At 36.0% G+C, this 12,141-nt stretch overlaps 1 protein-coding gene across 1 annotated transcript in view; it reads left to right on the top strand.

Annotated features, from left to right (window-relative positions):
• The window catches only part of fras1 (Fraser extracellular matrix complex subunit 1), a 119,067-nt gene that overhangs the window by 87,568 nt on the left and 19,358 nt on the right, over positions 1–12,141 (top strand). Inside the window, exons 35-45 of the mRNA XM_046842250.1 lie at positions 965–997; positions 2,405–2,536; positions 2,712–2,840; positions 3,098–3,345; positions 3,496–3,647; positions 4,475–4,659; positions 4,947–5,135; positions 6,272–6,391; positions 6,486–6,665; positions 6,978–7,102; positions 11,520–11,660. Coding sequence (XP_046698206.1) covers positions 965–997; positions 2,405–2,536; positions 2,712–2,840; positions 3,098–3,345; positions 3,496–3,647; positions 4,475–4,659; positions 4,947–5,135; positions 6,272–6,391; positions 6,486–6,665; positions 6,978–7,102; positions 11,520–11,660 — 1,634 coding nt within the window. The remainder of the gene's footprint in view (positions 1–964; positions 998–2,404; positions 2,537–2,711; positions 2,841–3,097; positions 3,346–3,495; positions 3,648–4,474; positions 4,660–4,946; positions 5,136–6,271; positions 6,392–6,485; positions 6,666–6,977; positions 7,103–11,519; positions 11,661–12,141) is intronic.

Genomic DNA, 12,141 nt, shown 5'->3' on the forward strand with positions numbered 1-12,141 from the left:
ATATTATAATAATTATTTTGTTGGTGGTGGTTTTGATGATGTAGAACTTGTGGTAGCAGTACTGATAGTAATAGTAGGTGTCTTATTAGTACTAGTAGTTTTATAATAAGTAGTAGTAGTCGTAGTAGTGGTTGGAGTGGTTGTTGTTTATGTTGTATCTGTAGTAGTAGTGTCATGTAATGAAGATACAGGTGAATGCAATCGCAGGTAAAACAGTTCTTTAATAATTCCAAGGCAGAATAAACCAAACATCCTTAAGCAAAATCCAAGTCAAGAGACAAAACAGGGTCAGGTGACCAACAAACAATCTAAACTAGATAACTTGGTCAAACTGCTTGGAAATGTAAGGCATACTGTACAAGACGGAGCAAATCCGTAGTGAAATCCGCAGTCTCTCTTTTAAAGTTTGCGCATTTATGTGTGTGTGTGTGTGTGTGTGTGTGTGTGTGTGTGTGTGTGTGTGTGTGTGGTAAGTCAGTAGCTCGATATACATTTTGTGAGGTGTAGCCATGATTGTAGGCTTTGCCGCTGGCTGAGAATCGGAGAGTTGGGAGTTTTTTTAGGAGGATTTGCTGAGACCTGGCAAATAGTAGTAGGGTTAGTAATAGTTTTATAACCGTCATGCTTTTAAAACTTATTTTTCATAGTATAAATGCTGATATTTTCTCAGTTTTATACACACTTGCTGCACTTATATGAAATGAAGAAAGTAAATACTTACCATAACATTGTAATACTGGGCTTAGAATGCAAACACAAAATGATAGGCTACTGAGTGAAAATTTAATCAGTGTTTAAAATAGCCTTGAACCAAGACCAAGCCTTACTTTGTTTGAAATAAACTGTGTCCTGACTGCATTATTGGCAATTTTAAACAGTTATTGACTTTTGAGTGTACCTCACTGGCCCTGAAAGTTCTGTGTTTCTCCACATCCACACTATTCACAATGTTTCATTTCTGCAGGCCTGCCAGAGTCATTGAACTTCCATTTCACAGGTATATTGCCTCAGCAGCTTTCTCAACTCCCCTTTTCATCTCTTTGTCACTCTCCCTCTTTCTCTCTCTCTCTCTCCCTCTCTCGCTTATTGTATTCATCTCTGCCAGCCTTCAAGCCTTCCTTCACACACAGTAACCTAATCTTTCTTCGGCTTTCGCTTCCATGGTCATTATATGTGGGGCTTGGTCTGGGGGATATGGCTTATTTTTCTTCTTTCATTTTTCTTCCTCTCCGTCTACTTCTATACTATATGGCTCTATTTGTATTCTATCTGACAGCAGAATACAGCCATGTATCCCTTATTCTTACAGGATGGCTGCGAGTTTGAGCCATTTGTCTGGAAATCTTTCTGCGCATTCCTAAAACTAACTTACGACTCGACTGGGGTCCAGATTCCTCAGTCATGTAATTGAAAATCTTTCCTTTAATCTTTGCTGTAGTTAATGAATAATGTATTGTAGTAAATATATGATAAGGGGAATAATGGTATAATTAAATTGAATATTATCTTTAAACCACAGGTGAAGACTGACCTGTTCCTGAAACACTTGAGCTTATTTTCCGTGTTTTTCTTTTCATGCTTTTATGTTACAAAACAGTGTGCAACAATTACTTTCATCAGAGTTTTAGTCTGGTGGAATCTGAAGTTTGCAATGTAGAGAACCAGTGTTGATTCATTCATTGATAGAGACTTTTGTACCTCGATAAGGGCATCTGCTAAATGGCGTAAATGTAAATGTAATTATAAAAGGGTTTGTAGGTACAAATAGTTGCAGCATTTATGTACAAACTGTTGCTATAAGACAGACCATTCAATTATGGGCAAATTATACTTTTTCATATCATTATTTGGAAAAGTTTATTTTATTGTTAGTCAGTTTCCTTGTGACCTGTTTTTGTTTCCCGGCTTGAATTTAGTTTCAATGGAGTAAAATAGACAGTTTCAATGCATGTCTGCAAGCATATATTATACAAATTATCCACTGTTTTTTGTTTTATTGCAAAGTGCACATGGCAATTTTGTTATCTATAAGAGAAATTTGGTCTCTTCTCTGCTGGTCATTTACAGATCTGATGTATAGTGATATACAGTAATATGTATGGGTCTAATGTAAAAGTCAACTCTTGCTGATTTCTCTCTTTAGATTCTCATTTATCCTTCTAACTGATCTTGCTCTCTTTGATATTTTCTTTATGAAAAGTTTATTTTGCTTTTCTGAAAACCCTTCTTTTCCAGAAATTATGATTTTCACAAATTATGAAAATTCGGACTGCTGTGTATTCTTAATTTAGAGGGAAATTCTGCAATATAGTTTTGTTTAACAGTTGTATCATTTAAGCCAGTGCCATGTTACCGTTTATTAGTGTAAGGTAATCTCTTACACTAATTAACTTACATGTTCTAGTATCTGATGGACATCATACTACCCCTGAGATGGACTTTTCCATCCTGCTGTTGACCAATCATCAGCAACCTCCAGTTTTTCAGATCTTGGACCCGGTGCTGGAGGTTAGCCTGGGAGGCAGAGCACCGATCGGTAAAATAAATCTTTAACAACATTAATCACAGCTTATTGTTAACTTGAGTCAAACTGGACAAATTTGTGTAGTATCCAGAGGTTCTTTACTTTGGGTTAAAAATGAATGTGATTTTCACAAAGACGGTGAGAAAAATGAAGTATGATTAATATTGTGATCTGCCCCTCTTTGTAGGTGGTCAGCAGTTGGCAGTAACAGATGCTGACACTGCACCAGATGAGCTAGAGTTTGAGCTGGTGGAAGGTCCAGTGCATGGAAACCTGCTCAGGGTGGATTTTGGCTCTCAGACACCAATGGTTAATGGTAGGCTTTCTCAAACACCATCAATGCTTCTTGTAGAGTTTTAAAAAGGCAAGAGCTTTTAATTATCCAAAGAAAACACTTATAGAACCAAATTGTAAGAGTATATTTTCTGTGGTTTTGAAAGATTTAGAAATTTTGGAAAACCTAATTTAATTGTAGTGTCTATCTGTAGGATTTTTAGAACAAGCTTCCATAAAATTTCCATAAACAACTAAAAAATTAATCTTGGTTCAACTCTGTTCTAATTTTTGTACCAGGTGACACCTTTACCTTCAATGATATCACCAGGAATGTGCTTCAGTATGAACATTCTGGTCTTACCACTGAGGAGGACACCATGATCTTCTCAGTAACAGATGGAATGTCCATGACATCCACCACGGTGCAGGTGACTGTGTTAGAGGTCAAAGGCGATGGCCCGAGACGAGACCCTAAGGCCTTGCTGTCGATGGAAGTGGCAGAGAAGAGCAGCACTGTCATCAGACGTTCACATCTGGCGTATGTGGTGAGTTCCCGTGGATTATGTGGAATGAATTATTTATAATCAGGTGAACTTATTCTTGCTTTTTATAGGTTTTAAACAGTAAATCTGTTTTCAAGCAAGATTTTGAACACTTTATAAGTTCATTTGTTCCATATGTTAATACATCTTCAGGACAATGACTCCTCGGACAATAAGATTCGCATCCAGCTTGTTTCAGTTCCCATGTATGGGATCCTTACCAAGACAAATTCTGCTTCAGACCATGAAGAACTCAATGAGTATTCTTCCTTCAGCATGGAGGACATCAATCACCACAAGATCCGGTACATTTATTACATTAAAAAAGTTTAACATTTACATCAGCATTGCATTGCTTAAAAGGAAAAAAAAAACGTTTCATGCATAAACATGGTTTCTTTTAACAAAGTCAAAACATTATGTTCATTGCTACCTTTCAGCTTATATCAGTTATAGTCATTAGTATTTGCATTACATAAAGATGAATGTACCCCACAACTGATTAAATAATGCCTGCTATTAAAAACTGAGACATGTAGTGAGTGTTGTTTGTGCATAGAAAGAGAAAAATAAAACATTGTTATTCACCCGTCTCATTATATTTAGCACTATTATGTGAATGCGGGGAGACGCAGAGTAAATTAGCACAATGGCCTCAAAATTGTGTTAAGCACTACTTCAATGATGTGCTAAAAGCTGCTGAGATTCTTTTTTCTTTTTTTTTTTTTAATGAAACCCAAAACATATATGCACATTTATAGATACCCAAGCTGAGCTGATAATTGGCTTTAATGCAGCTAAAATAAAATCACAGTAAGTTTCTTTCACAAGTGAAACAAAACATTCGATTTCATTCTTTGGTGTGAAAGTTACGCTTTTAGATTGAAAAAAAAAAAACAAGACTACACATGAATGGTGTATATTTTCAACATATCAATGTTCTTAATTTTTCTTTTTTATTCATACTTTTTTTTAAAGCTGTCAATTAAAAGTAGTTTTAATAACCATTGGATTGTATCAATTAATTAACTATATATTTTTTGTTGCAGTCATTTAATAATAAGTATCTATACAAATACAATTAAATTAATTTGGCACAAATAAATCAATTTTGTATGTGCACTGTAAACAGATATGTTACATCATTTGATACCGGTAACCAGCCCGTCACCGATATTTTCCACTTCATTGTATATGATGCTGAGAACAACCGCCTGGACAACCAAATGTGCACCATTACCATTACAGCTGTGCAGACCAACCATTCTAACACAAAGATCACAAATGACAGTTGCAATCCCAATGTGTTACCAAATAGTACAATTCACTAAAATACAGAGCGCATCATCAAACTATGACTTGTACTATCAGTAAATATTATGCAGTCATCTTCCACCTGCATAATGTTTTACCTGTATAGTATAAAATAATAATACCAATTATTTTTCAATATCAATATGATTTTGCTATAATTGTGCTACAGCCTAAACTATAGCCGGTTTCTGACGGAATACTTTGTTTCTTATATGTGTACAAATTTCTGCCCATGCCTCAAATGATCATTTCTAAATTATGATACACTATTTGTATTACATTTCCACCAGGTTATTCATCTAAGATCACAGAGCAGCAGCTGAAAGGTACAGATATTGACTCTGACAACCTAAAACTCAAATTCACGGTTACTAAAGATCTCAGCGTCGGCACACTTCAGCTTCACAAGGACAGAAACAAAGTCCAGATCTCTGCCAAAGGACCAATCAGAAGCTTCACCCAAGACGACATCAACAAAGGTTTTTCCTTTCTATTAACCACAATTGCATCGCACCACATACTGCATGACCCTAGTTACTGACAAATGTTTATTCATTTGCAAATTACCTATTACTCCTTGGATCTCAATCATGTTAAAGCATATAATTTTGAAACTAAGTATACTTTAAAAAGTTATTCCAGCAGTGTTTTGTAGACAGTTAAGGGTTGTTACTTTCCTACACTGGTTGTAAATTTATTTTGGTAGGCAAACCCAAAGCTGTGGGGCAAATAATCCCAAAGAACACATCTGGCTTGAGCCTTTTCCTTCTAAGTGCTCTATGATTCATTATCATTCATTAATACTATATTCATATTTAATCAAATAGAAAAAGAATAAGAATTATTATGACTTACTGATGGCTCATGGGATTTGTTAGAGGTTTAAATCAAGTGACATATTAATAAGTAATATGTATTTTGTTGCAGCAATGAACAGGATAAAAAAAAGGGTTCTAATGCAGTATTATGTTTATAGCAATTTTTTTTAGAAAATGCTAAACGAGGTTAAAACACAGTGACAGTTTTCTAAAACACGCTCTGAGTCTTAATAAATTCATAATACATAACAGGGTTGTCATGAGAATCAATGTTCGCGCACAAGCGCCTGTGTTTCAGTTACTCAGGTTTGAATTATTTACCAGACATTCACAGTGAAGTGCAAAAGTGCAGCAAGAAAAAGATGAGCTGAAATTAAAATTGCAACTAGTCTCCCTATAAGTGTACAGCTTGCATCAGTACAGATTTATATTTATTAATTTATTTTAACTCTCTTATATTAAAATTGCTGTTGAAATTTGTGATTTATATTCTGGTTGTTGTTTTTTTTAAGTTATATAATGTTTTATTCTAGAATTTTCTACTCTACAAAATACATTAGCAAAAACATTCGAATATTATTTTTAGCTACTTGATCACGTAGGCCATTATCAGGATTATTATATAGATCATATAGTTTTAAACTAAAGGGCCAAAATGACTTTTTTGATTATTTAAAAACTGTACACAGAAAACTATTTTAATGGAAATTGATTCTAAAATATATAAATGAATGGTTTGGTATATGGTACTTACCAAGTCAGGGCCATATAAGAGTATATTGTTTCTGTTGCATCAGGCCTTGTGGAGTATATCCATGAAAAAGGAGAGAGCGGAGGCAGCTTCTCTTTTAAATTCAACCTTGAAGATCCAGAGGGCAACAAAGTAATCGATGAGTCTTTTTTCATCACTGTTCTCGGTAGGAAGTTTTTCTTTCTTTCATTTGTGCTTTTTGGATCTCTTTGGCTCTAAAATTGGGCATAACATTTCTGCCATTCTTTTATTGCACTCAGAGGATAGACTTCCCCCTGCAGTAGTAGTGAATAAGGGTTTGGTGCTGGATGAAAACTCAGTGAAGAAGATCACAACTCTGCAGCTGTCCTCCACAGACCAGGATAGTGAGCCTGGAGAACTTGTTTACCGTATCACTAAACAGACCCAACTCGGCCATTTGGAACTTTCTACTAATTCAGGTATGGACACTAATCATACAGGCCTTAGGATCAAGTGAAGGTTATTATAACAGCAAGTGAGAAATAATTGCAGAATAGTAAATGACAAAAAGCACATTGGGATTTTATGGTCAGATGTGCACAAACTTCTGTCCATATTGTGTATTTGTGTATGTATGTATGTATGTATGTATATATTGAATGAGGACAATGTATTAGTATAACATATGGTAGTGGATAAGGATACAAATTATAGTTATATAACTAATTATAGTTCTGTGGTTCTATTATTCAAAGATTGGGATAACTTTACTGCTGATTCTAATGTTGCAGGCAAGCGCATCAGCACGTTCACTCAGGCTGACTTGGCCTCACGCAACGTGCAGTACGTCCACACTAGTGAAGAAGAGCATTACTCAGATGACTTCACATTCACCGTGTCCGATGGGGCTAATGAGGTACACACACACACACACACACACACACACACACACACACACAAATATGCTAATAAGCACAAGACATGCTCGGACACAAACAAACTCCTGAAAGAGATTAACACAAAGCGAGAGAAGCAATCAGCTGAGCCTGCTCAAGTGGAACACTCTTCTCTGCCAAAGGAAGTGGCACTTCACAGAGATGAGAAGAGAGGGAGAGAGAGAAAGAGAGGGAGAGAGCATGAAAGCACAGAAGTATAGAGCACAGGATCGGCACACCCAATTAGAGCTTTTGATCATAAATGAGCCAAATCTGAATGAGTTAGAAATGGGTTCAATTACGATCTCATTATTTCCTCTTTTCTGGCATAGCTATGCTTTGTCCATTTGTACAGGTGTTGACTGAATACATATATTCTGGTGCCCGGGAAAGGGGGTATGGAGTGGCCAGAGCACGAGAAAGAGCGGGGCGTTCTGACTCTGCCACGGTCACCATCGGCTTGTAGGGGTCAGGGTCTTCCTGCCGCAATGCTGATGAGTCTCCCTCACTTACAAGGCATTGCGAGGGTCCGGCGGGAATTCCTGTTCTGCAACTGCCGTCTTTGGCCTGTAGTGAGAGAAAGCGGGGAGAGAGCCCCTATTAGTCGGGAGCCCGAGGTTCTCCACCTCACTGTCCTCCTGGCCAGTCTCATGTCTTGTAAGGACGCCACGCCTCCTCGTTTGCTGCGCTCCTCTTTATGCTCCCTAGCAAATTGAAGCTTTTTCCGATTAGCCTCAGTGATAAGTGGTTTTCTTAAGGCTACACAGCTGTTTAGTCCCAATCCCTTGAGTTCCCTTTGCATTGTGTGTGTGGAAATGCTCTTAATTTTACTATCAAACATAGCTGTAAGTTCTACTGTTGTTTTTTTTACAATGGTTCCCTACTATCCTTTCAGTTTTTAATAATGCATTGTACTGTTTTTAAACCAAACTTAGTAGTTTCAGCAATCTTCTTAGATGTTTTCTTTGCTTGATGCATGCCAATAATTTGACCCTACTGAAACAGATTATCTTTTCCACGACCATAGAATGTGTCTTCCGACATGGTTGTTTAGGAAATGAGAAGCTACTGACTGACTCAGTTAGGGATAAATAACTTGTTTACAGCTGAAACATTATCATCCATGCAGTAATTATCTAATGGGTAGCCCTTACCTATTTGCTTAGTTAAATCCAGGTAGTGACTTTATTTTTTGGATTTACAGTGCAGCCTCGATACTCGCAGGGGTTACGTTCTATGACCCCTCATGAGTAACAAAATATTGCGAGGTTTTGACGTTCTTGTTTTGATGGTTCCTTTTTCAAGGGGAATTGTACATGTACTGTACTTTAAACTCAACAAAAATTGTAAATTACTTGAAATAAATGTTTTATTCTCTACTTTAAATAAATAATACAATAATAAAGTAGTAAAAGTAGTAAAATAGTTTTGCAAACTCTGTTATAAAACGTTACTCCGATCTTTTGAGATACTCGCAGCTTCTCAGGAACTATCAGATTTTTCCAAATTAAAGACGTTCCAAATGAAAAGTCACGAAATATCGAGGTTGCATGTGTCAAGGTCGCAAGTATCGACGTTCCACTGTATATATATAAAAAGGTACACAAGATTCGGTATGTACCTAGGTTTTTAAGGTTCAAAATGCTAATTATAAAATTGCTTGTAATTTTTTATTAACTTACAATATTATTAATATTTGTGATCATTTACATTTTTTTAAGTTTACATTTTTAAGATAAAATGCCTGCTTGGTTTAATAATATATAAAATAATATTTTATAATAATTTATAAAAATAGAATAAATCAAATTAATGCAGTACATTTTTTCATTATATTAAATACATTGAGTAATCAGTTAAGTTGGCACAAATTAAATTAATTTAATTAAATTAAATTAATGGAATAGTTTTTGTTAGACCCTATTTGTACTATTAATACAAATGTAATACAGTGTGTGTGTGTGTGTGTGTGTGTGTGTGTGTGTGTGTGTGTGTGTGTGTGTATGTTTTAAAGTTTAAAAGGAATACGTGTATATAAAGTATACACAGTACCACTTAAAAGTTTGTTTGGACACTCCTTCCCCTTCAGTGTTTTTTCTTTATTTTTCTTATTTTTAATATTGTAAATTAATACTGAAGTCATCCAAACGCCTTGTTGCCAGCTCATGGCATTAACTCATTAGATTAAGTACAGGTGAATAGGTAGTCACGTGGAATGGTTTTCAGGTCATGTGTGTGCCTTGTCAAGAGTAAATTAGTGACATTTCCTGCCTTCTTAATGTGCTTTAGACCATCAGGAAATCTGAGGAAAGGGTGAGTACAGAGTCAATAGTTCTATTAGTGCTACTCCACCTTCTGTATTCATATTATCCATATTATGGCAAAATCACAGTTAACTAAAGAGAAAATACAGTCCATTATTACTTTAATAAATAAAGGTAAGTCAATCTAAAGAATTTCAAGAGCTTTAAAAGTATCCCCAAGTACAGTCTCCAAAACAATAAAATGCTATGATAAAACAGGCTCTCATGAGGACCATCCTAGGAAAGGAAGACCAGGAGTTTATCAGAATTACCAGCCTCAGAAAACACAGATTTATGTAAATGCTTCTCGGAGTTGAAGTGGCAGACATATTTCGACGTCCACTGTTCAGAGGAGACTGCGTAAGTCAGGCTTCCATGGTCAGCAAAGATACTATTCTGTGGAAGAAAAACAAGCAGAGCAGTCTTGCTTGGGCAAAGAAACACAAGGAATAGACATTAGATCTGTGGAAATCTGTCCTTTGGTCTGATGAACCACCATGTCTAAACCATGTGAACAGACAATACCTACTGTGAAGCATGGAGGAGGAGCTGTGGAGGTGCTTTGCTGGTGACACTGTTGGTGATTTATTTAAAATTGAAGGCACAATTAACCAGCATGACTACTGCAGCATTTTGCAGCAACATGCCGTCCCATCTGGTTCGCAGTGTGTCGTCATTTGTTTTCCAAAATAACAGTGACCCCAAACACACCTCTAGGTAATGGAGTGCTCTATCAGTCACCTGGCCTCCACAGCCACTCGATATAAATCTAGTTGAGATGGTTTGGGATGAATTTAACTGAAGAGTGAAGGAAAGAAGCTAAGTAGTCACCACATCTAGGACCTACTCAAGATTTTTGGAAAACCATTCCAGGTGACTACCTCTTAAGGCTGACTTAGAGAATGCCAAGAGTGTACAAAGCAGGGTTAAATATTCTGGTTTATACACTTGTTTAATTCATAATTCTATACATGTTCTTTCATAGTTTGGACATCTTCAGTATTAATTTATAATGTTGAAAAAAGGAGGGGTATGTGTTGTTTTTTTATTAAAATGCATGAAATTTATTTAAAATATATTCACAACATACCACCACCATGCTTCACTGTAAGAGTGTAAGCCATGTCTAACTTTGTGCAAAAAAAACATTTTCAGCTTGGTAACATCAGGTGAGAGAATATATTCCATGTTTCCACGTTTTCTGAGCCTCATAATCTGATGCTTGTGTCAACCCATAACCCATAAAGCCCAACTATGGCTGTGTGCTGAGGATATTGTCCTGTGAACGGCTTTCATGGACGTTTTTTATTTTGTGAATAATAGGCCCCGAGTGGATACCACAAGTGTTCCTAGTTTGTAGTAAGTAGTTTTGCTTGCAGTGAAAAAGTATAGGCAGTCCAAAACTTTATAATAAAATAAAACATTTAGTACAAAGCCCAGTTTTTAATATTACCCAATTAATATTTTTTTTTTTAAGATGGGTTTTAGTAATGCATTATCACCACACATTATGTGGCCAACTGGACTCATTACATGGTGACTTAAAATACGCAATCTATCAAGCACAGGCTTAGCCAAGCATGACAGACCTCTAATAACATCTCTGTGAGCTTACTGCTGATTAGGAATTTATTTGGAAGTTATTACTGTGAAAATGTAAAATGTATTTGAGCAAATGTGTTTAAGTAAGCAATTAAAAAAATATATGGTTTTACATTCAAACTTATTGCACAGAATAATTTCTAAAATAAAATCATAAAACCCTTTCCCTGTGGAGGTGGATTGGAAGTCTAGTGGGAGCTGATCTTCTGAGCTGAGCTTCTGTAAAACTCTTGAGATGAAAGTATTTACAAGAAGCCTAACTGTTTGTTCAAAACACAAGCATGCATTTGAAGAGGTTTTGGTTGTAGTGCTTGGTTTGCTGGTTGTGCTATGCCTCCAGCTTGTTGAATTCAGAGTGGAAAACTCAAACATTACCCTGGTCTCCAACTTATATGAACAATACTATAGTGTATTTTATACATATTCACAGTGACACAAGAGTGTTGGGTAAATAACTAAAACCAACAATAAATAACATTACATTGTGTTGCAGATTTCACAGACATTCTACATCACTATCCGACCAGTGGACGACTCCTTGCCCATGCTGACCATGTCAGGGATGAGGGTGCAGGAGGGAGTGAGGAAAACCATCACAGAATTTGAGCTCAAGGCAACAGATGCAGACACAGAGGTAAAGCTGACAAAAATAAGAAATATGGCAGCAGATGCTTCAATGAACGCAGTCTTCACATTTTAAATTCTACTTCATCCAAAAGTAGTTAAAGTAGAATACAAAATGTAAAATCAGTTTGTGTTTTTTGAAGCTTAAAAAGAAGTGTTTTTTCCAACAATTTTGAAAAAAAAAAAATAATAATAATAAAAAAGATTTATGGCACAATATCTTTAAAATCTCATCTAGAACATAATTGATCATAATTAGAATGATTTACCGTAATTTCCGGGCTACTAAGCGCACCCAAATATAAGCCGAACCCACTGAATTTTACAAAGATTTTTATTTTGAACATAAATACGCTGCACCTGTCTATAAGCTGCAGGTGTCTACATTGAAACTAATGAACTTTACACAGGCTTTAATGAAAGACAGTGTCTGTTACACGGCTTGTATCTAAACAGTAGCCTACCACGAAAGTCATTGTTCACTGTCTTCC

Source organism: Silurus meridionalis, chromosome 27, assembly GCF_014805685.1.
Source record: "Silurus meridionalis isolate SWU-2019-XX chromosome 27, ASM1480568v1, whole genome shotgun sequence".
In the NCBI taxonomy this organism is placed as follows: Eukaryota; Metazoa; Chordata; class Actinopteri; order Siluriformes; family Siluridae; genus Silurus; species Silurus meridionalis.